General features: G+C 46.0%; 1 protein-coding gene across 1 annotated transcript in view; it reads right to left on the bottom strand.

Annotated features, from left to right (window-relative positions):
• The window catches only part of LOC141121725 (uncharacterized), a 242,457-nt gene extending 223,135 nt beyond the window's left edge, over positions 1-19,322 (bottom strand). Inside the window, exons 1-8 of the mRNA XM_073611436.1 lie at positions 19,257-19,322; positions 6,333-6,462; positions 5,769-5,903; positions 5,559-5,682; positions 5,346-5,443; positions 4,233-4,439; positions 3,981-4,122; positions 1,016-1,926 (exon numbers count right to left, since the gene is read on the bottom strand). Coding sequence (XP_073467537.1) covers positions 1,016-1,926; positions 3,981-4,122; positions 4,233-4,439; positions 5,346-5,443; positions 5,559-5,682; positions 5,769-5,903; positions 6,333-6,428 — 1,713 coding nt within the window. The 5' untranslated portion in view covers positions 6,429-6,462; positions 19,257-19,322. The remainder of the gene's footprint in view (positions 1-1,015; positions 1,927-3,980; positions 4,123-4,232; positions 4,440-5,345; positions 5,444-5,558; positions 5,683-5,768; positions 5,904-6,332; positions 6,463-19,256) is intronic.
• Between the last annotated feature and the right edge of the window lie 5,444 nt (positions 19,323-24,766).

The raw sequence follows: 24,766 nt of genomic DNA, 5'->3' as shown, positions 1-24,766 counted from the left end.
TAAATTGAATTTCGGACACGAATTACAAATCAATTCTAATACGGAACGAAAAAAAACAAATTTATTGACGACGCACATGTCTAATTACCATAAGTTCATTTGCGAGGTAAATTAGCAAGATCTTTAGGAAACTAAATCCCTAAAAATATTAATGGCCGGAGCCATCTGGGTTGGTGGTTTGAAGAGAGACGGATTCAATAATCCAGAATGCACTGTCCCAGAAATGGCTGCTCTAGATGGATTCCTATAGGGATTTGAGATAAGATAACGTTGGATATACATTTTTGGATATACTTGTGTATATCTATGAATGTATTAAATTTGTCCAATTTTTTCGGAGGGGCAAATTTAAGACCCTTATCCAAAATGAGTTGTTCCTCTTTATTTAACTCTTTATTACTGAGGTTGAACACTCCTTGACCGATTACGTTCTACTTCTTTTTCCTTTAATTCCTCCTCCCCCCTCGGGAAACTCTCTTAGGTCTGGACCTCTTTTTCTCCCTTGCAGGTCCTCGTAAAAAGCCTTATTCACTTGGGAATAGATTGATTATATCCATAAGGAGACTGGTCATAGTCACCGTCCATATATCAATGTGGGTCTTCATTATAGGATTTCTGAAGTGGGGAGAATCTATTATAAGTGGTCACTGGAAGACGGTTATGTTAATAGGAGCCTGAGTCATAGGGGGCTGAATGATCATAATATCTTGTGGGAGAACCCCTCTGATATCGCCCCCCTTGCTCATGATGGTAATAAGTTCTAGAGTCATGATAATTACCTCTAGAGTGGCCCCTACCACCCCTTCTATTGAAATGATTGCCTCTACCTCTGTATGAATTGGTTGGCATGCACATACTGGGAAGTCGTCCCCTCTGATGGGAGGAACTATCCCTGCGATTGCGTCCTTTCCCACCAAGCATATGTGGAGGTTTGGCATTGGAATTTGATGACTAGCCTACACCAGCTGATCCATTTGAAGGGCCTGATGAAGCTGTAACAACTTCAGGAGTGGGCTCGCTCAGGACAGGAAAGTGGCTTCTCCCCCGTGTGAGATTTCTGATGTGTGTAAAGATAGGACTTCTGTGAAAAACATTTCCCGCACTCATGACATGAATATGGCTTCTCCCCCGTGTGAGATCTCTGATGTCTGTAAAGATCAGACTTCTGTGAAAAAAATTTCCCACATTCAGAACAGGAATACGGCTTCTCCCCTGTGTGAGTTTTCTGATGTGTGTAAAGATGTGACTTCTGTGAAAAACATTTCCTGCACTCAGGACAGGAATACGGCTTCTCCCCAGTGTGAGATCTCTTATGTGTGTAAAGATGTGACTTCCGTGCAAAACATTTCCCGCACTCAGGACAGGAATACGGCTTCTCCCCAGTGTGAGATCTCTGATGTATGTAAAGATCAAACTTCCGTGAAAAATGTTTTCCGCACTCAGGACAGGAATATGGCTTCTCTCCCGTGTGAAATCTCTGATGTCTGTAAAGATTAGAATTGTCTGCAAAACATTTCCCGCACTCAGGACAGGGATATGGCTTTTCCCCGGTGTGAGATCTCTGATGAGTGTAAAGATCAGACTTCTGTGAAAAACATTTCCCGCACTCATGACAGGAATACGGCTTCTCGCCTGTGTGAGATCTATTATGCACATTAAGATTGGATTTAAAATGGAAACTCTTCCCGCACTCAGTACAGGAAAACCTCTTCTCTGTTGGAAGGACGGCACCGTCCCTCACAGTCTGAGGTTCCTCAGGATAAGAGGAATACGAAGGTCCATCTACACTGTGTGGTGCCGGATGGACATTTGAGGTAGTCGGGTTTTCTCCTGGACTATACTGTGTGATGTCCTCATCTTCTACTTTACAGTCCGGAGACAAAGTGAGACAATCCTCTGAGGTTTTCCTCATCTCCCGTCCATCTACTAAAATAGAAAGACAAAGATTATTACTAGACATGAGCAGATTGGTTCCCCTAAACCAGGACTCCGCCCACATCAGGCAGCTTTGTCTCTGAGGATCTTAAAATTCCACCCTCAAGGTAACTAGTAAATGGGTCCTCTGATCTCCTACCAATTAATTTCTTTATTCATGGACCTTAGTCAGAGAGTGAGGAAACAACGAGAACTGTCTTTTATAGAGGTGACAGTGATGAGGAGATTATAGGACGAGTAAAAGAGTGTCGGTTTTAGTGGTAATGGCATTGCTCTATAGTGAAAGTAGTTTAAACAGTGATGAAAAATCAAAAAATCAAATAAAGTGCCAAGTGCTAGCCATCTGTGGTGCTGACATGTGCAAAGCAGAAATAAATAAATAAGTATAAATCAATCTGTGTACAGTGAGTAAGATGAACAGTCTCAAAAAGAAAGGGTTTAAAATAAACAATCTCAGGGGCTTGAGCCGAAAAAGGTAATCACTAATTAATATAAAAAAAATCACAGTGTGAATTCAGTGAATATAAGTTAAAGTTCATCACAATATATCTGTTATGAATAATAGGAGGTAGCTTGAATATCCTAATTTATATTCAGAGAAAACTCAAAGAGACTCCGCGGGGCATGAAAAAACAGTCCATTGAAAAATGCATGATAAAGCAGTCCATTGAAGAAAGCAAGGCAAAGGAAAAAAATCTTCTCCAACAGACAGTAAAGGTGACCATACACAGATTAATTGGTTTATTCTTATTTATCTATTTTTTTCCCCTTTGCACATGTCAGCACCACAGATGGTTAGCACTTTATTAGATTTTTTGATTCATCATCACTATTTAAACTACTTTCACTATAGAGCAGCGCCATTACCACTAAAACCATTAGACACTCTTTTACTTCAGACCGTGCCTTGGTAGGTATCATAGTGGAGGCAGCAGCTCCCATATTCATCACATTATTCTATCAGTGCGGAATAAAAACCTTTTCATTATAGGATGAGTGTCCCCACCCCCTCTATCACTCATTGCCATCTTCCCAACACAAGAAGTCCTGCACTTCCTTATTTAGTCCATGATTTAGTCATGAATAACAGAGGGGCTGAGCCCCACCAGAGGTCAGAGAGTGAGGATGGGGGGAGAACAACCAAGATGAAGACTGGACTGATCCTGAAGACCACCATCATTGGGTTATTGACTCCTCCCTCATTATCACTTTCTATTTAAGGTTCCAAAGTTTGAGGATGTTATCACATTATTATCAACATGTAAAAGACTGTGCTCCAATCAAATCATCAGATATAAAATGTCCAGCTGGTAGAAAATGGGTGTAACAAAAGAGAATACAGATTATGTTTATATATAGCAGTGGGGAGAGAGCAGAATTCAGAACTATGTAATGTACAACATATTGTATAATATACAACAGATAGGACTATATAGTATCAGAATGATGTCATGTACAACATAGAGTATATAGTGTAGGGTCGGGAGTATGTAATGTACAATATAAATTATATAGTGTAAGGATCAGGAGTCATAATATTGGTATTCAGTAATCAGTGGTATATTAAATGTTTACTTGAGACAAGTGGCAGAGATCCCACACCGCTGCCTCCCATCCCCTGAGACTGCACTCAGTGACTTGGGTCTGAGACTATACAGACATATCACTCCACCCGGCACAACCAGCAGACAACTGAGCAAGTAACCCTGGGAGAATTGTGTCAGAGATCTTACCAGACTCAGGCATGGGGAAGAGACTAAAAGCACATACCTCAGGTACCTAGGTAAAGTAACACATATGATGAAAATCCACATTTTGCTGCCAGCTGAACCCCAGAATGTCCATAAATCCAGTCTAGATAGATAAATTGTGTCTGCAGCACAGAGAAGGAAGATTATCAAAGAGAAATACAGGAATACAGGACAGGAAACACAGCTCAGGAAAGTGACCAGGGTATTACAGGTTGATCTCCCAGTCCTTGCCCTACTCTGGCCCAATCAGTGAGCAGTATGGGTGGAGGAATGTATTTAGTGTTAATGACCCACCTGTGCTGATCTCTGTAGGAGTGTCCTCCTCTATAAATGTCCCCGTTATTCCATCCTCCTCCATAGACTGCGGATCATCCCTCAAATACGTCTCTTCTTCTTCTGCTTGAACCTCAAATTCTATATCGATTGGATCTCCACTCTACATCAAGAAAATTTGAAAAAAAATATCATCTGTAAACTATGAGCTCACATAAAACATCCACATATCATCTCCACGAGTACATGTTCTAGATGCTCCATCTTACTAACCTTGTAACAGTGAGGGATGGTGTGATCTTCCTGTGAGGAATCCCGGGAATACAGAGGACGGGGACATCTCTCTGGTGGGTTCCTGGTATTAGGTGGCTTCATCATATGCTTTTGTCCTCCTGGAAACTCCTCCATCACTTCATACTCCTCATCCTCCTCTTTATACTCTTCTTTAACAACAATATTATAATCCCCAAGGATTCCACTCTAAATATATAATAAAACATTAATTGTAACAAACATGCTGTGTATAAATCATATCTGCCCTATAATTGTCAATCATCTACCTCGGGGCTCAAAATTTCAAATCCTGAGCTACTAGCCAGGCCTTAAGAGTTACTCGCCACCAGTTGCCCCACCCAACCCCTATGCTGCCCCGTCCCTAAACAGGCCCTCGTAAATTATCCGATTAAATACTGTTAAAAAACACTGTTAAAGGTTTTATGCATAATTAAGTTACAAAAATAAATATTAACAACAATAACTTTATTAGTGCCCATCAGTGCAGCCTCATCAGTGCCCGTCAATGCAGCCTATCAGTGCCACCCCATCAGTGCCCATCAATGCAGTCTATCACTGCACAGAGATCACAAGGAGGAGAGCTTGCCGGATAACACAGAGAGGATCTCCCACTGTGACACAGCTTGGATCTGAAACGCTGGCTGCTGTCAATCAAAGTCCCACCTCTTGAACCGGCTCTCTTCTTCCTCTCCCCTCCCTTTCACACAGTTTCCTGGCCGATCGCTGGGAGGAGCTCCACACTTGCCCTCAGCTTATTTCCACTCACCAAACGTGAGCAGATTAGAAATTTTGAGGGCTGATCTACTTGATGATGGTTCAGGGATGGTGTGACCTTCTTGTGTGGAATCCCGGGAATACAGAGGATGGTGACATCTCTCTGGTGGGTTTCTGTAGCTAGATGTTTCCCCCATGATGTCCTGGTACAGATCTTTGTGTTCTTTTGGAAACTCTGACTTCTCCATCACCCCATCCTCATCATCCTCTTCTTTTATCTCCTCTTTACCCTCAGCTTTAGAATTTCTCAGGTTTCCACTCTGAATATATCCAAATTATATCATTGTAACAATGCAGATAATGTACATAATAATGTACCTGATGATGGTGAGGGATGGTGTGACCTTCCTGGGTGGAATCCTGGGAATACAGAGGACGGGGACATCTCTCTGGTGGGTTCCCATTACTGGATCCATCTGTAGGAAACACACACACTGACTGAATACATTGTTTCTATGTGTTTATCAGATGATGGGGGATCTAGGTGGACCTCCGTACTGCTCTCTCCTTTACAATAAAGTCTCCTCTTACCTGGTGATGTGAGGGGCGGCTGATTGTCCATCATGACGTCCTTGTAGAGATCCTTGTGTCCTTCTAAATACTCCCACTCCTCCACGGAGAAATAGACAGTGACATCCTGACACCTTATAGGAACCTGACACACACAATGATACAGTCACCATCCAGACACATCCCTTGTCTGTTACTGGATAATGTCCCAGAATTCCCAGCACCGCTCACCTCTCCTGTCAGCAGCTCCATCATCTTCTTGGTGACTTCTAGAATCTTTTCCATGTTGTGTCTCTCAGGTTTTAGGGAGTCACATGGAGGCACTGTGATGGTCATATGATCACCTGACTTCATAAGAGGAAATCTCTGTATTGAGGAACCAATAGGAATATCATGTTAGAATCCCAGAATCCTCCTCACCTCTCCAGTCAGTTCTGTGTTTCATTAAAAGAGATAAGAGTGATGTCATGTGACCTCCCAGAATCCTCCTCACCTCTCCGGTCAGGTCTGTGTTTTATTAAAGAGGAAGTAAACCCTGGTGGGTTTTACTTCCTCTTTATCTCCCTGCAAAGGTAAAGCATAATGGGCTACTATGCATCGCATAATAGCCCATTATGTGTCACCTACCTGAAAGGTAGAGGTTTAGGAGATGGAGGAGGTTTAGGAGATATTTCAAGCACCTATAGGTAAGCCTTAATATAGGCTTACCTGTATTTAAAAGTGGTTGTACAGGGTGTACAACCACTTTAATAGAGATAAGAGAGATGTCATGTGACCTCCCAGAATCCTCCTCACCTCTCCGGTCAGCAGGTAGATGATCTCCAGGGTGAGGTTTAGTATCTTCTCAGTCATGTGACTCCGGTCCTCCTCCATCCTCATTTGTGCCATCATTTTGGTCTATACAGGTCTCCTTGTAGACGGATAACTTTGGGAAATGAAAGTAAGAATTATTTTGATGTTATTGGTCACACAATAATAGGATGTGGATGTGAGGGGGGTAATAGGAGGGTTTCTGTACATAAAGAACTACTGCCCCATGGTAAAACATTTATTATTATTATACAAGGTTTATATAACGCCAATAATTTAGTGTTTAAATTTTTTATTGGATATGTTTTATAGCAGAAAGTAAAAAAAATTGTGTTTTTTTCAAAATTGTCTCTCTTTTTTGTTTATAGCGCAAAAAAGAAAAAACACAGAGGTCATCAAATACCATCAAAAGAAAGAGATTTGTGGGAACAATTTGTGGGAGCAATTTTATTTGGGTACAGCGTTGCACGACCGTGCAATTGTCACTTAGGGCTCATTTACACTTGCTTTGGATTCAACACACATTAAAGCGCCTACTGCTTCAACATACTTTTATGTGTTTTTGATGCTTTGGTGGTGCTTCGGTGAAGCTTTGGTGATGCTTCGGTGGAGTGTCCTCAGCCTCAGTGCAGCCTCACTGTGCCCATGAATGCAGCCTCACTGTGCCCGTGAATGCAGCCTCACTGTGCCCGTGAATGCAGCCTCACTGTGCCCGTGAATGCAGCCTCACTGTGCCCGTGAATGCAGCCTCACTGTGCCCGTGAATGCAGCCTCACTGTGCCCGTGAATGCAGCCTCACTGTGCCCTTGAATGCAGCCTCACTGTGCCCTTAAATGCAGCCTCACTGTGCCCTTAAATGCAGCCTCACTGTGCCCTTAAATGCAGCCTCACTGTGCCCTTAAATGCAGCCTCACTGTGCCCTTGAATGCAGCCTCACTGTGTCCTTGAATGCAGCCTCACTGTGCCCTTGAATGCAGCCTCACTGTGCCCTTGAATGCAGCCTCACTGTGCCCTTGAATGCAGCCTCACTGTGCACTTGAATGCAGCCTCACTGTGCCCTTGAATGCAGCTCACTGAGCCCATGAATTCAGCCTCAGTGGCCATCAATGCAGCTCACTGTGCCCATGAATGCAGCCTCACTGGCCATCAATGCAGCTCACTGTGTCCATGAATGCAGCCTCATTGGCCATCAATGCAGCGCACTGTGCCCATGAATGCAGCCTCGCTGCCCACCAATGCAGCTCACTGTACCCATGCATGCAGCCTCACTGCCTGTGAATGCAGCTCACTGTGCCCATGAATGCAGCCTCACTGTGCCCTTGAATGCAGCCTCACTGTTCCCCCTGAATGCAGCCTCACTGTTCCCCCTGAATGCAGCCTCACTGTGCCCTTGAATGCAGCCTCACTTTGCCCTTGAATGCAGCTCAATGAGCCCATAAATGCAGCCTCACTGCCCATCAATGCAGCTCACTGTGCCCATAAATGCAGCTCACTGTGCCCATCAATAAACTCACCATGGATGATGAATCACACACACAGCACCGCTGTGTGTCACGGAGCTGGGTCTGTGTTCAGCGGTGCTGTAACAAGGTCCCGCCCGCCTAGACCGCCTCATGTGATAGGCGGAATACTGATTCAATCTACTACCACATGAGTCGGTCTAGGGGGGCGGGACCTTGTTACAGCGCCGCCGAACACAGACCCAACTCCATGACACACAGCGGGAGATCCCGCTGTGTGTGCGATACACAAGAGGAGGAGGAAAAAGAGAGAGGGAGGGGAGCGCTACAGCCTCAGCATCCAAGCGGCCCCAAGGCAGTCCGGTCCTGCCACTTTGTGTCCTCTGGCTGACAGTTTCCTGGCTGATCGCTTCTGGCAGGCTTTTTTTACAGGACATCAGAGCTGCTCTGATGGCTGCACTGCTTCTGCCAGAAGAGATCAGCCAGGAAACAGTCAACCTGGTCCACCCCTGCTCCTCACTCACCCTGCACTAAATTCCACTCGCAAAATGTGAGCAGTCAAGTGGAATTTTTGCGGGCTGCTCTATATCATTTATGAATAAATTAAACAGAATTGGTCCCAGGACAGAGCCTTGGGGTACCCTATTTACCACTCCTGGCCAGTCTGAGTACACATTATATATCACCACTCTTTGGATGCATCCTTGTAACCAGTTTTCTTTCCAAGAACAAACCTTAAGGTCCAAGCTTGCAGACCTCAGCTTGGAGATTAAGCATTTATTGGGAACTGTGTCAAATGCTTTTGCAAAATCCAGGTACACCACATTCACAGGCCTCCCCCTATCTACAACAGATGGCAGCTTACTTCCTTGTTGAATGTTAACAGATTGTTCTGGCAGAAATGACCCTTCATGAACCCATGCTGATTACTACTAATAATACTGTTTTCTTCAGAAAATTCTTGCATATAGTTCCTTATAATCCCCTCCAATAATTTATTGATATTAGGCTGACTGGCCTGTAGTTTGCAGGACTATGTCTGCCCTTTTTTGAATATTGGTACCACATTGGCTTTTCTCCAATCAGCTGGTACAATTCCTGTCAGTATGCTATCCACAAAATTAGGAATAATGGTCCATCTACCCGACTGAGTTCTCTGAGGACTCTCGGGTGTAAGCTGTCTGGTCCTGGTGATTTTTTTGTGTTCAGCTTATCTAGTCTTTTTTTGACTCCGGCCTCTGTTACCCACAAGGGTACGTCCTGTGTGTTATTAACAATCCTGTCATGGTCGGTATACCCCTCCTTTTCCTGTGTAAAAACTGAGGAGACGAAAGCTTTCAGTTACACCTAGGACCTTGGCATGTGGGGATGGGTTTATAGTTGTGCCATCAATTTTGACAGAAATCAGGGGAACAGGCACGTGGGGAAGTAAATATTATGAGCTCAGTTTTGGATAGATTGAGTTTGAGGAAGTGGTGTGACATTCAGACTGATACGTCTGTTAGTAAATCAGTGATGCTTAAGGAGACTGATGTTGTGAGCCGAGGGGTAGAGAAATATATTTAGGTGTCATCAGCGTAGAAATGGTATTGAAAGTCAAGGGAGGCAATCAACTGACCCAGGGAGGAGGTGTAGATTGAGAATAGGAGAGGTCCAAGAACAGAACATTGGGAGACAAAGAAAAGAAGGGGAGAAGAGGGAGTAGAATTGTAAGTGACATTGAAGGTGCAGTGGGATAGGTAGGATGAGAACCAGTGAAGAGTACAGTCATGGAGACCAAAGAAGTGAAGTTTTTTTTTTTTAGAAGGGGTGGTTTGGAGGAAAAGGGGTGTAAGGAGATGGGGCGTAGGTTGTTAAGATTGGTGGGGTCCAGTGAGGGCTTTTTAATTATGGGGGTGACTAGAGCATGTTTTAGAGAGTTGGGGAAGATGCCAAAAGAGAGGGAGAGGTTGAAGATTAGTAAGTGTAGAATGGAGCTAGAGGATGACATAGAATTTGTGAGGGAGTAGGATCTAGGGGACAGGTGGGCGTCAGAAAAAAAAGTTTAGCAACCTTGTCTATAGTAGTGGGGTTGAACAAAGGAAGTGATGATTGTATCTATGGACATGGTGTTTTAAATGGGGAAGGTATCTGCGCATTGGAGATCACCTCACAAATGGTATCAATCTTATTTTTAAAGTGATTGGCGATCTCCTGGGCAGTGAGTGAATTAGTGGGTGGAGGCAATCGAGGATGGAGTAGAGAGTTAAAGGTAGAGAAGAGTTGAAGGGGACTGGATGAGAAGGTGTTAATGAGAGTGATAAAATAGGTCTGCTTGGCAGTGAGGAGGCGCAATTGTGTTTTTGGAGGGCAGATTAAGGTTGGCTGAAGTCTTTCTGAAACTTAGTCTTACGCCACAGGTACTCAAGAGTGCGGTTATGGTTTTCTGAAAGTTCTGGAGTCATCTGTTTGCCAAGGTTACAAACAGGGCCATGGATAAATCCATGGAAAAAAACAAGCGTAACTTACCACCAGCCCGCAGACAACCAAATAACCTGTCTCAGGCCCTGTACACATGACCGGTTTTCCCGTCGGAATAAACTCTGAAGGTTTTTCTGACGGAGTTCCGACATAATTCCGCTCAAGCTGTCTTGCATACACACGGTCACACCAAATTCCGACCGTCCAGAACGCGGTGACGTACAACACGTACGACGGGACTAGAAAAAGGAAAGTTCAATAGCCAGTAGCCAATAGCTTCCGTCAGAGCATGCGTCGTTCTTGGTACGTCGGAACAGCATACAGAGGAGCGGTTTTCCCGATAGGAATTGGTTCCGTTGCAAAATTTTAGAACATGTTCTCTTTCTAGGTCCGTCAGAATTTTCGACGTAAAAAGTCCGATGAGGCATACACATGATCGGAATATACGATGAAAAGCTCCTGTCTGACTTTTTCTGTCGGACATTCCGCTCGTGTGTACACGGCATAACAGTATGCGTTAAAAGCAGGGGTTTAGTCTGCACACACAGAGACTTGTCAAGGCACCCCGGTATCTGTGGTACCTAACACTAACTTATGAGTGTCCCTAAAATGGAGGCACATGCATTCTGATGGATAGGTGAGAGCAGGTGGACTGAAGGGGAGCCACCCCTTTTTAAAGGTGCAGGGGCACACTGAACATGTAACACAATGGCAGCAATGGTGTCAGTGTGTTGCCTGACCAAAAAACACGACAGTGATACAAAAAGACGCCACTTGCTCACATCTATAGCTGGCTATCGCAGTAAGAAGCATTGGAGGGCTAACAACTAGTACAAACAGGGCCATGGATAAATCCATGGAAAAAAACAAGCTTAACTTACCACCAGCCCGCAGACAACCAGCATGTGCCTCCATTGTGGGGACACTCATAAGTTAGCGTTAGGTACTACAGATACCGGGGTGCCTTGACAAGGCTCTGTGGAGGCTGCATTCACGAGGCTCTGTGGCTTACGCATGCATGTGCAAATGTGTGCAGACTAAACCCCTGCTTTTAACGCATACTGTTAGACAGGTTGTTTGGTTTTCTGCGGACTGGTGGTAAGTTAAGCTTGCTTTTTCCATGGATTTATCCATGGCCCTATTTGTACTTGTTGTTAGCCCTCCAATGCTTCTTACTGCGATAGCCAGCTATAGATGTGAGCAAGTGGCGCCTTTTTTGTATCACTGTCGTGTTTTTTGGTCAGGCAATGCACCTTTGCTGCCATTGTGCTACATGCTGGGTGTTCAGTGTGCCCCTGCACTTTTAAGAAGGGGTGGCTCTCCTTCAGTCCACCTGCTCTCACTTATCCATCAGAATGCATGTGCCTCCACTGTGGGGACACTCATAAGTTATTGTTAGGTACCACAGATACCGGGGTGCCTTAACGAGGCTCTGTGGCTTACGCATGCATTTGCAAATGTGTGCAGACTAAACCCCTGCTTTTAACGCATACTGTTAGACAGGTCATTTGGTTGTCTGTGGGCTGGTGGCAAGTTAAGCTTGTTTTTTTTCCATGGATTTATGAATGAATGAATGATTTGTAAAGCGCTGCAAATGCGAACTGAATCGCCTCAAGGCACTAATGCGTTTCGTGTCTGAGCAGCTTCTTAGAAGAGGAAGGTTTTTAGTTTTTTCCTAAAGGCCAGATGGTTTTCTTCCATGCGGATGTGAGTCGGAAGAGTATTCCATAGCCGAGGTCCCTGGACTGAGAATCTGCGTTCTCCCCTTGCTTTATAGCGGTATTTGGGAACGAGGAGGAGGTTTCGGTTGGATGATCGCAGATTGCGATTGGGTGTGTAGTGTTTTATTTTCTCTCGGAGGTATTGAGGGGCGTTTCCTTGTATGCATTTGTGGGTGAGGCAGAGGGTCTTGAATGTGATCCGATTCTTTATCGTTAGCCAATGTAGGCTCCTCAGGGATGAGGAGATGGACTCCCAGGGTTTTTTTTCCTGTTAGCAGTCTTGCCGCCGCGTTTTGAATGGCCTGTAGGCGCCCAAGCTGATATTGGGGTAAGCCTATGTAGAGTGAGTTTTCTTAGTCAAGATGGGAATTGATGATTGTTCCAAATACTGCTGCTTTGTCCTTTTCTGGGATAAAGGGAATGAGTCTGCGTAGCAGGCGGAGGAGATGGTGAGATCCGCTGACTACTGATCCTATTTGTGCATCCATTGTCATTTCTGAGTCAAAGATAACTCCGAGACTCTTGGCTTTGGTGCTCGGGGAGATGGTCTGTCCAAAGATGGTGGGAGGTGTCCATGGGGTCTTGGTTTTGGGATTTTGGTTAGCGTTTAGGAGAAGTTCTGTTTTTGACCCGTTGAGGGAACTGATGGTCATCCAGTCATCTATCAAAGTGAGACATTGCTCTAGTTGATGATGGTGGTCTTTTTGTCTGGTGATGCGAAAGTAGATTTGGGTATCGTCAGCGTATGAGTGGAAGCAGAGGTCTGATTTTTTGAGGATTTTGGGGAGTGGGCAGATGTAGATGTTGAATAGCACTGGCGACAAAGGTGAACCCTGGGGGACTCCACAGGAAATTGTCTGGGTGTCGGAGGTGAATGCTCTAAGTTTCACTGTCTGAGAGCGATTCTCTGAGAAGGATGCAAACCATTTTAGACTCAAATCTGTGGCTCCTGCAACTTCTGTGAGGTGGACAAGTAGAGTATTGTGGTCCACTGTATCAAATGCTGCACTAAGGTCTAGCAGTATCAGGAGACATGATCCTCCTTCATCTGCAGCTTCGAGGGCAGCATCCCATATTTTTAGAAGTGCTGTTTCTGTGCCATAGCCTGGGCGGAAGCCTGATTGTAGAGTGTCCAGAAGTTGATGTGTGTCCAGGTGGTGTTGTAACTGTTGTACTACCGCTTTCTCCATAATCTTGGAGATGGTGTTAAGGCTTGTTATAGGTCTGCCGTGGTTAGGGTCCTTGGGGTCGAGATTGGGTTTCTTTAGCAGGGGTTTGCCGGTGCCCTGCTTGAGGGAGGTTGGCACAATCCCTTCTTTGAACCACTGATTTATGAGGTGTGTTATGGTGGGAGCCAGCATTATTTCAGGAGTTTCGTGGGAATGATGTCATTTGGTGATGTGCTGTCTCGAAGGCTTCTCATAATGGTTTTAGTCGTGTCAGTGGTGATCGGGGTCAAGAAGAAGTCCTGCGGTTGTGTGATGTTCGTGTCGATGTCCTCTTTTTCCTTTGGTTGGGTGAGGTTGGTTGTTTTTTTCTGTTGGATAGATTTTCTGATGTTGTCGATGAAGAAATTTGATAACTCATTTATCCATGGCCCTGTTTGTACTTGTTGTTAGCCCTCCAATGCTTCTTACTGCGTTAGCCAGCTATAGATGTGAGCAAGTGGCGTCTTTTTGTATCACTGTTTGCCAAGGTTGTAGGGGTCGGGCCTGATTCTGTTTGTAGTAAGGGGGCAAGCTTGTCTAGGGGGGATGACAGTGAGCTGTTGTAGACAGAAGTGGCTAGGTTGAGGCAGGACATGGGTAAGATTGTCATAGAGGTGGTCAGTAGCAGAGAAGAGAAGGTTTGAGGTGGCGAAAGTTTCTACAGGTAACTGTTAGGCGGTTGGAGGGAGAGGAGGTGAAAGACAGGGAGAGAGTGAAACTAATAAGGTGGTGATCAGAGAGTGGGAGAGGATTGTTGGAGAGGTTGCATGGAGTTCATAGATAGGAGTATATAAGGTCAAGGTCATTACCATCGGAGTGAGTAGGAGCCTTTACCCATTGCTTCAGGTCAAGAGAAGAGGTTAGACTGAGATGATTATAAGTAGCAGTAGTATTAACCTCCCAGGCGGTATGATTATCGTATTTATCGGCGTATAACACGCACTTTTTTCCCCTTAAAATCAGGGGAAAGTCGTGGGTGCGTGTTATACGCCGATCCCCGCTATCGCTATGTGAATGTCGGCGATCGCCGCCGACAATTACATAGCGAGTAGTTTTAAATTTGGCGCCGCGGAGTTCGGAGGGACTCGGCGGTGCTGAACGAGCGCCGCCGAAATCACAGAGCCGAGATACACATAGTCGAGTGTATTCGGCTCTTTCCGACGCCGCTCACAGTCACGCCCAGTCCCGCCATTGGACCTGTGTTATGTCCCTCATAGGGCGGGACTGGGCGGGACTGTGAGCGGCGCCGGAAAGAGCCGAATACACTCGACTATGTGTATCTCGGCAGCGTTCGTTCAGTTCCGCCGGCGCCGAGTCCCTCCAAACTCTGCGGCGCCATATTTAAAACTACTAGCATGTGTATGTCGGCGGCGGCGGCAGGCATGGACACTGGGGACAAAGCTGCACTGGGGACAAGGCTGCACTGACAAGACTGCACTGGGGACAAGGCTGCACTGGGGACAAGGCTGCACTGACAAGGAAAAGGCTGCAATGACACTAACAAGGCTGCAGATGAACACTGATGAGGCTGCATTGATGGGCATATTAATGTAAGTTTCTTTTCCTTAAACTTCCCTCCTAAAAGTTTATTCCTTAAAATTCTCTCCTAAACTTGGGGTGCGTGTTATACGCCGATAAATACGGTATTTCGGATTTTAGGTGCTGAAAGCGGTACAATTATTTTGCATGAAAATTTGGCGTTTTATATTGTAGGTCTGTAATTCTTAAAAATAACACACTTAAATCTGTCCAAACAAGAGTCTAGTAGATATCCCGGGTATGATGAAGTTTGAAACATAAAAACATAAATTATAATATAATAAACAAATATAAATAATTAAAAAAAAAAAATAATATAATAAATTTCCCCATGATTCACTATCGCTCAATTTACTATCGCTGTTTTCTAGCTGGTCTAAAGCCACTTTTGACGTTTAGGGACACTTTTTGGTTGCTATGGGCAATCTCCAGTTTCCAGGCAGAAAGAACAGTATATATAACATAAAAACTGCATGCAGAGCATTGGACAAAGCACTGGGGACAAAAGGGATGTGAAATCATTTCATACAGTACTGTAATCTGTAAGATTACAGTACTGTATGTGTTATGGTTTTTAAATTTTATTGAATTTGCCGCCAGGCTCCGCCCCGTGCGTCGCGACGCTCGCAGGGAACGGAGCCTGGCACAGAGAGGCTTCGGAGGAGGACGGAGCCCGCAGACACAGCGGGGGACATGGCAGGATCCTGGGGACAAGGTAAGTATACCGCACCAGGATCCTGAGATGTAATCCCGAGTGTGGCTCGGGGTTACCGCTAATGGGACTGAAATGTAACCCCGAGCCACACTCGGGAAAACCGTCAGGGAGGCTAACAGGGATGTTGAAGTCGCTGAGAATGATTGTGGGAATTTCAGAAGAGATAAAGTAGGATAGCCAGGCAGAGAAGTCATCAAGGAAGGTTGATACGGGTCAAAAAATAGACAAATACAATGTGCCTCAAAAGTGGAGCGTGTCAGAGAGGGAGGTGTGTGAAGTACCTGATAGGTGCTGTGTGGGGCTAGAAGGATTCCCACTGGATTCCCACTCCACCTCCCGTCTGTCCACTGGGTCTGGGGGAGAGAGTCCAGAGAAGGCCACCATGGGAGTGGGAAGCAGGAGAAGCAGTGTTAGATTCATGAAGCCTGGTTTCAGTAATGGTAAGTAGGTTAAAAGAATTTGTGATAAAGATGTCGGGGAGGGAGGTGAGTTTGTTACAGACAGAGCGGGCATTCCAGGGGGTGCAGGAGAAGAGGAGGCTGGTTTTGGGAAGAAGAGGAATGTAAACCAAGTTCTGTGGATTGCGGCTGCTGCCAGAGGGTGTAGGGTGAGGGGAGCGTTGGGGACAGTTAAATGATGGAGGCCCAGGGTTTGCGGATATGTCACTAGAGATTAGGAAACGTAGAAGGGCGAAGGGTGAGAGAGATAATGTGGCAGTACAATTTATATGAAGGGACATGCTGCATCCTGGAGGATTTATTAGCATGTGAGTTTAGAATTTGCAGGAGTTGCTCAGTGCAGTAATACTGAGAGGACAGAAGTGAGGGTGATATATATAAGCTAAAAAATAATAATAACCTCCGCGCCAGTGGTGTCAATAACCAAATAACCATAAGTGAATCACATACACTAGTAAAAAAACATTCCCAACAGTGAAAAATAAAAATAAATTATTAGGTGTTATACAACCGATATAAGCTGCTCCCCCAATTTTTGAATAATTAAAAAAATTGGAATAATGGATAGATAGGGGGCGCTAGAGGCTATACAATATAAATCAAGTGCATTGAATAAACATAACTTTGCATTACCAAAAAATTAAAGAATGGGAAATAGACACTATTAGTAGCAGTTCACATTAAATTACACATTGAAGTGATAACAATAGTGATGACAATAGTAGTGATTGATTGTCCCCATAAAATGAGTGATTGAAGTGATATCTTGCAATATTATCACAGTCTTGCTGTTGCTAGAAAAAGGTTTTCCATCACCAGAAGAAAAAAGAAAGGAATACACCTCGAAGTAGTAGATATCTGCTTACCAGATACCAATGACTCCTTTAGTTAAAAAGAGAGTCACTAGCGCTTGTGCAGGGTTGTGCCTGCTCACATGGATGGCTGGACTGTGGATGGTGTTATAGGCATGGATCGTTCCCGTCACACTCATTCAAGATATGGATATGGATACATAGGAAACAAAAACAGTCTCCATAGCGTAAAACCATTTATTAAAAATATAAACAATAAAATAGCCAAGTGGCCGCTTACATTGGTGAGTGCCTACCCGGCACTGGGGCTGCTTGCATGTCAGGGTAACTTTGCAGTCAGAAAAAGCCCTCCATATCTCCTCCACGCTGGCGTGCGTTCCAGCCCGCACAGGGGGACAGCCAAAAGATCCGGATGTTGTAAGACAACAGGACATGTGACCACGTACCGCTCCAGATATCACTTCAATCACTCATTTTATGGGGACAATCAATCACTACTATTGTCATCACTATTGTTATCACTTCAATGTGTAATTTAATGTGAACTGCTACTAATAGTGTTTATTTCCCATTCTTTAATTTTTCGGTAATGCAAAGTTATGTTTATTCAATGCACTTGATTTATATTGTATAGCCTCTAGCGCCCCCTATCTATCCATTATTCCGATATATACCGTATTTATCGGCGTATAACACGCGCCGGCGTATAACACGCACCCCAATTTAGGAGGGAATTTTAAGGAAAAAAAACTTTTAGGAGGGAAGTTGAAGGGAAAAAAACTTACATTTAAATGCCCATCATTGCAGCCTTCTCAGTGCAGCCTTGCCCCAGTGCAGCCATGTCAGTGCAGCCTTGTCAGTGCAGCCATGTCAGTGCAGCCTTGCCCCAGTGCAGCCATGTCAGTGCAGCCTTCCCCAGTGCAGCCATGTCAGTGCAGCCATGTCAGTGCAGCCTTCCCCAGTGCAGCCTTGTCAGTGCAGCCTTCCCCAGTGCAGCCTTCCCCAGTGCAGCCTTCCCCAGTGCAGCCTTCCCCAGTGCAGCCTTCCCAAGTGCAGCCTTGCCCCATTGCAGCCGTCTATCCCCTGTCCCTGCCATATCGGGCTTCAAAATCGCCGACCGCGATTTGAAAATGGCGCCGCCGGCGCCGAAATACACAGAGCGGGTCCTCGGCTCTTTCCGGCGGCTCTCGTTCATTTTCGGCTCCACTCGTAGTCCCGAGCGGAGCTATCCGAACCTAGCCGAGTAGGTTCGGATAGCTCCGCTCGGGACTACGAGTGGAGCCGAAAATGAACGAGAGCCGCCGGAAAGAGCCGAGGACCCGCTCTGTGTATTTCGCCGCCATTTTCAAATCGCGGTCGGCGATTTTGAAGTTTTGACAGCTCGGGATCGCAGGGGATCGGCGTATAACACGCACCTGCGACTTTCCCCTGATTTTAAGGGGAAAAAAGTGCGTGTTATACGCCGATAAATACGGTATATAAGCTGTTGGGTGGAGAAGAGGGGGGAAGAAAAGAGAGGAGACAACTACCAGAAAGATTGGTAGAGAGTGCATGTGACAGAGAGGAAGGAGAGCTTAATAGAGAGACATGGTCACCTGCAGGCTGTTTGGTGTTTTTCAGTGCAGTTTGCTGCGTATTTTCGCTTCATGCAATCACTGAAGTGCAGAGCTTGAAGTGCATATCACTTGTATGAAGAATCACTTAGAGAAAAAAAAAAAAAATCACTAAAGAAAAGAACCCCAGCAAAGTGCTGTGCCCATAAGGGTGCTCTAGTTTTATACTGTTATGGGTGGGGGTGGTTGTTTGTTAGTGAATCATGAGTTAATATAAGGATGGCTAACAATCAGAGCAGGCCTTTCCCATTTAGATGAGACGTTCAGATAAGGCAGAGCTTGAAGTCCATATCACTTGTATAAAGAATCACTTAGAGAAAGAATCACTAAAGAAAAGAACCCCAGGAACGTTCCCCCTCCCCCCCCCCCAGCAACAATAGCACTAGGGGCGATCTAAAAAGAGCAGAACAACAGCTATGAAGGAGATGAGGGGGAGGGGAGGAAGTCACTTATGGTGACCATAGAGACATGGAAATTCAGCTGGTTCAGCAGGGATCGGTCACATTTCCATCCATGTGTGGTCACTGCCGGATAAAAGTCACTCCATCAGCGGCTGCAGCCAATAGCTTCATCACTGATCTGTGTATTCTGAGAGCGGAGGAGCGCCCCCCATTGTCAGAATACAATAGTGCAGCGGGGAGGATTCCCCCATCCCCCTCCAATGTGTGGATGGGGGAATCACTTCAGTTTTTTCCTCTCATCCCGCTGGATGAACGATAAAACTGAACCATGTATGGCCAGCTTTGGAAGAAAGATTTATTAATCGTCAACTGATCCCCCTGAAGGGGTTAATCTAGGTTTCCACACTATATATGTGTGTATCATCATCTGCTGAAGATAAAAGACATCACAGTGACTATGGAGGAAGAGGACGGACATGACGGGGGGTTACTGGGTGTAAATAGAAAATAAGATCTTATTACCTCCTCTGCTACCACTTCCAGCAACGTCGTCTATCTACTTTGTATGGAACGTCCTGTGTATCTGACATCACTTCCTGTCTGTATTCCATAGAGACTTCCTGTCTGGGTAGAAGTGAGATCACCACCTTGTGGAGCTCAGAGGAACTGCAGCCCTGAAAAAATGTCTTATAGTGTGAACACGGCCTTGTGCTGTGTGTGTATGTACTGTATATCCTTATAGATGGGTCATCTCCACAGCCATGTGCAAATTCATATGCAACATAAAGTGCTCTATGCTCAAGATGCTGCTCACTGCAGATCCACTGCTTCCACTTTAGAAATGGACTTAAAGCGGAGTTCCACACAAAAATGGAACTTCCGCTTTTCGGAACCCTCCCCCCCTCCGGTGTCACATTTGGCACCTTTCAGGGGGGAGGGGGGTGCAGATACCTGTCAAAGACAGGTATTTGCACCCACTTCCGGCATAGACTCCCATGGGAGTCTATGCCTCTTCCCGTCCCGACCACGCTGTCTGCTGGGAACACACAGCTCCCAGCAGAGAGCGGGGACCACTTGGGACGCGCAGCACGACTCGCGCATGCGCAGTAGGGAACCGGGAAGTGAAGCCGCAACGCTTCACTTCCTGATTCCCTCACCTAGGATGGCGGCGGCAGCTGCCGAGAACCGAGCGGGTTCTCAGCGTCCCCTGCTGACATCGCTGGACCCCGGGACAGGTAAGTGACCATGTATTAAAAGTCAGCAGCTGCAGTATTTGTAGCTGCTGGCTTTTAATATTTTTTTTTTTTTGGCGGTGTGGGTGAACCCCCGCTTTAAGAACAGATGTGACACAATGCTTGCATACCCCAGACCGGTGTTCTGACAAAATGACCAACCTGGCAGAATGTACAACCCGCGTCACTTCCTGTGACGTGGAATCAGCTGTAGCTCTAAACCGCGCGCACTGCGCAGGCGCAACTCGTCATACATCCCTTCAGCGGCTGACGTCAGTGCACGGAGGAATTTGCCTGACAAAATGCTTAACCGACTACTGCTCATACACACGGCGGAAATCAACTAACACTTATGAAATGTACGTTGTTAAGGCCATCTTGGTACACCTTACACTATTTCATAAGCGTTAGTTGATTTCCGCTGTGCGCATGTGCAGTAGGCAGTCAAGCATTTTGTCAGGCAAATTCCCCCATGCACTGACGTCGGCCACTGAAGGGATGTATGATGCGTTGCGCCTTCGCAGTGCGCGCAGTTTAGAGCTACAGCTGATTCCACGTCACAGGAAGTGACGCGGTTTGTACATTCTGCCAGGTTGGTCATTTTGTCAGAACACCGGGAAGTGCTGTGTGTTTCACAACTTCCTGTTCTGGTCACATCACTTCCTGCCTGTGGAACAGACAGCACTTCCTGGTGTTGGCTATACAAGAATTGTGTCACATCTGTTCTTCAGTGAGTGCAGTTTTTAGTATTTTCTTTTAAAAAGGCATTACACGATATGGGATTCCCCTTCCTCTCCTCCCTGAGTGTGTATGAAGAGGCGGAGCTCTGAGTGTGTATGAAGAGGCGGAGCTCTGAGTGTGTATGAAGAGGCGGAGCTCTGAGTGTGTATGAAGAGGCGGAGCTCTGAGTGTGTATGAAGAGGCGGAGCCCTGAGTGTGTATGAAGAGGCGGAGCCCTGAGTGTGTATGAAGAGGCGGAGCCCTGAGTGTGTATGAAGAGGCGGAGCCCTGAGTGTGTATGAAGAGGCGGAGCTCTGAGTGTGTATGAAGAGGCGGAGCTCTGAGTGTGTATGAAGAGGAGGAGCTCTGAGTGTGTATGAAGAGGCGGAGCTCTGAGTGTGTATGAAGAGGCGGAGCCCTGAGTGTGTATGAAGAGGCGGAGCCCTGAGTGTGTATGAAGAGGCGGAGCTCTGAGTGTGTATGAAGAGGCGGAGCTCTGAGTGTGTGTGAAGAGGCGGAGCCCTGAGTGTGTATGAAGAGGCGGAGCTCTGAGTGTGTGTGAAGAGGCGGAGCCCTGAGTGTGTGTGTGAAGAGGCGGAGCCCTGAGTGTGTATGAAGAGGCGGAGCCCTGAGTGTGTATGAAGAGGCGGAGCTCTGAGTGTGTATGAAGAGGCGGAGCTCTGAGTGTGTATGAAGAGGCGGAGCTCTGAGAGTGTATGAAGAGGCGGAGCCCTGAGTGTGTATGAAGAGGCGGAGCTCTGAGTGTGTATAAAGAGGCGGAGCTCTGAGTGTGTATGAAGAGGCGGAGCTCTGAGTGTGTATGAAGAGGCGGAGATCTGAGGGTGCCTAAAGAGGCGGAGCTCTGAGTGTGTATGAAGAGGCGGAGCTCTGAGTGTGTATGAAGAGGCGGAGCTCTGAGTGTGTATGAAGAGGCGGAGCTCTGAGTGTGTATGAAGAGGAGGAGCTCTGAGTGTGTGTATGAAGAGGCGGAGCTCTGAGTGTGTATGAAGAGGCGGAGCCCTGAGTGTGTATGAAGAGGAGGAGCTCTGAGTGTGTGTATGAAGAGGCGGAGCTCTGAGTGTGTATGAAGAGGCGGAGCCCTGAGTGTGTATGAAGAGGAGGAGCTCTGAGTGTGTGTATGAAGAGGCGGAGCCCTGAGTGTGTATGAAGAGGCGGAGCCCTGAGTGTGTATGAAGAGGCGGAGCTCTGAGTGTGTATCAAGAGGCGGAGCCCTGAGTGTGTATGAAGAGGCGGAGCTCTGAGTGTGTATGAAGAGGAGGAGCTCTGAGTGTGCATGAAGAGGCGGAGCTCTGAGTGTGTATGAAGAGGCGGAGCTCTGAGTGTGTATGAAGAGGCGGAGCTCTGAGTGTGTATGAAGAGGCGGAGCCCTGAGTGTGTATGAAGAGGCGGAGCTCTGAGTGTGTATGAAGAGGCGGAGCTCTGAGTGTGTATGAAGAGGAGGAGCTCTGAGTGTGTATGAAGAGGCGGAGCTCTGAGTGTGTATGAAGAGGCGGAGCTCTGAGTGTGTATGAAGAGGCGGAGCTCTGAGTGTGTATGAAGAGGCGGAGCTCCTGCTGGAACAGCGGTCGGAGGAGGAGTCTAGGAGGGAGAGGACAGAAAGCGCAGCAGACTTGCAGGAGTGAGCGAGGAGGATCCAGTTCCTTTGCCATCGGAGGTGAGGAGAGTGTGAAGGATGTTGGTGACTCTGGTAGATGAAAAGCTGGGAGTCATATTGCTCTGGTGAGTGGGGAAGCACTACTAAGGGGGCGCCCTCACCATCACGTGTGTAAGAGGTGGAAGAAGGCGTGGCTACACTACAGCTGGCACAGTTTGGAGCACCGAGAACTTTACACCTTATCAACTTCTCATTGATTGGTGAGTTTTGTTTTGGTAAAATAAATTAATTGAAGTAGATGCAAAGTGGAAGCCGTGGACTTGCAGATAACACTATATGGAGCACAAAATATTATAGGATTACATGAATTTGCACAGATTTTTAGTTTATTCAATATAGCTGCAAATATTATGAGATTAATGAAGTATGTGTAAAGTGGAAGCAGTGGATCTGCAGGGAACAGCACATTGAACAAAAAGCACTTTATGTTGTATATGAATTTGCACATGGATCAGTTTACTTAAATTTTTGATAAGCACCATAAAATCAATGAAGTAGGTGTAAAGTGGAAGCAGTAGATCCGCAGAGAATATTATTTGAGCCCCTAGCACTTTATATATGAATGTATCCACATATTTTAGTGTATTTGTGATGATTTATGTGCACACACAATAGGACAGCGCTGTGACACATAATGCTCTTCTAGTTGATAAAGGGAATACTTACCTTTGTTACAGCAGCAGTCCGGTATAAGTTATTTTTGTAGGTATTTGAGTTGTTACACATAGCGCGGGTTTTATTCTATTTATATTGGTGACATAATTGCCCAAATCTGGGGATCAGGAGCCATTTCCACCCTTTACTCTCGGCTGGGGTTCTTTGTATCCATATAACAGATGTTCTACATGACTAAATCTGCAATCAATTTTACTGCAAAATCAAAGGGGCCAAAATGTCTCCCCCCCGAGCAGTAATATATTTCTATCCCCCTTGGTGGGAGTGGAGATGACCCCATCTACATGGTTGCCAAGAGTGCAGATTTGGGACTTTCATGGAATTCAGTCCCATGTCCCAGTCTGACTGTGTCCCGGCCAAAATCCTAAAAAATACACTTTGTCCCAGGCAGCGGTGGACTGGGCTGGGGTGTCCAATCCCCACAACAAAGTCGCACCGCTCCGCAATCACTCTGTGTTATTCCGGCCCGCCCACACAGTAATCCGGATGGGCTGGGAGCCAGGACTGGATGATGGAGGGGGAGGATTAAAACTGACAACTTCAGCTAGCTACTGGCTGAGGAGTTAGCAGGAGGCAGGCTGGAGGGGTGCATTCCAGCCAATGGGTGGACCTGTATGTAGTAGCTGTCCTGGGCCCCGGAATTGATGTATACAGTGGTGAGCTGTGCTCCTGATGTGATTTGTCAACATTGTCTCTGGACACTGGCAAGTACTGGTAGCAGTGGAATTGTTATGGGGGTGCCCCAGAGGGGTGAAACCATCACATGCTTGGCTCCTCACACACACTGCCATTCTTTGCCCTCGTTATGTCTCTCTTTTGTCTCTCCCTCCTGTCTGGGGTAGGGTTGCCACCTTTTCTTCAAGCCAAACCCAAACACTTTTGCAGCACAGGGCAATTTAGAATTTTTTTTTTTTGCTGTAAACACTATAGGATTATAAAAGACCTGGGATACATTTAGGTGCCCTACACAGGGCGCCTGCACGGGGGCCCTGTGTAGTGTGTTCTGGCGTTGAGAGACAGAGACAGAGAGACAGTGTCATTTGATTTAAGTTAGATAGATTAGGCAGGACAGTCAGTCAGTTAGCTGCGCTTATAGTGTATTGTGTATATATATATGCATCCCAGGTGTTGTGTGTGTGTGTGTGTGTATATATATATATATATATATATATATATATATATATATATATACTGTATTCAGTTTAGCTAGATCCGTTCCTGTATTATCTTCCTACTGACAGGCAGGCTTGTGTTACAGTATTTACAGCTACCTGAAGAAATTTGTTGGTGTTCTTCTGATCCTATTACTACCACAGTCAGACAGCTAGACTATTTACAGTAATTCCGCGTACACACGAGCGGACTTTACGGCAGACTTTGCCCGGCGGACTTTTCGACGTACTTTACGACGGACTTTCTGAATGAACGGACTTGCCTACACACAATCCACCAAAGTCCGTCGAATTCGTACGTGATGACGTACGACCAGACTAAAACAAGGAAGTTCATAGCCAGTAGCCAATAGCTGCCCTAGCGTGGCTTTTTGTCCGTCGAACTAGCATACAGACGGCGGACTTTTCGACCGGACTCGATTTCGACGGATTAATTTAAAACATGTTTCAAATCTAAGTCAGTCCAACTTTTGAGAAAACAAAGTCCGCTGGAGCCCACACACATCGAATTGTCCGACGAAATCCCGTCCGCCAGGCAAAGTCTGCCGTAAAGTCCGC

The sequence above is a fragment of the Aquarana catesbeiana genome, unplaced genomic scaffold (genome assembly GCF_042186555.1).
Source record: "Aquarana catesbeiana isolate 2022-GZ unplaced genomic scaffold, ASM4218655v1 unanchor228, whole genome shotgun sequence".
Classification (NCBI taxonomy): Eukaryota; Metazoa; Chordata; class Amphibia; order Anura; family Ranidae; genus Aquarana; species Aquarana catesbeiana.
This window is presented reverse-complemented; position numbering and strand designations above follow the sequence as displayed.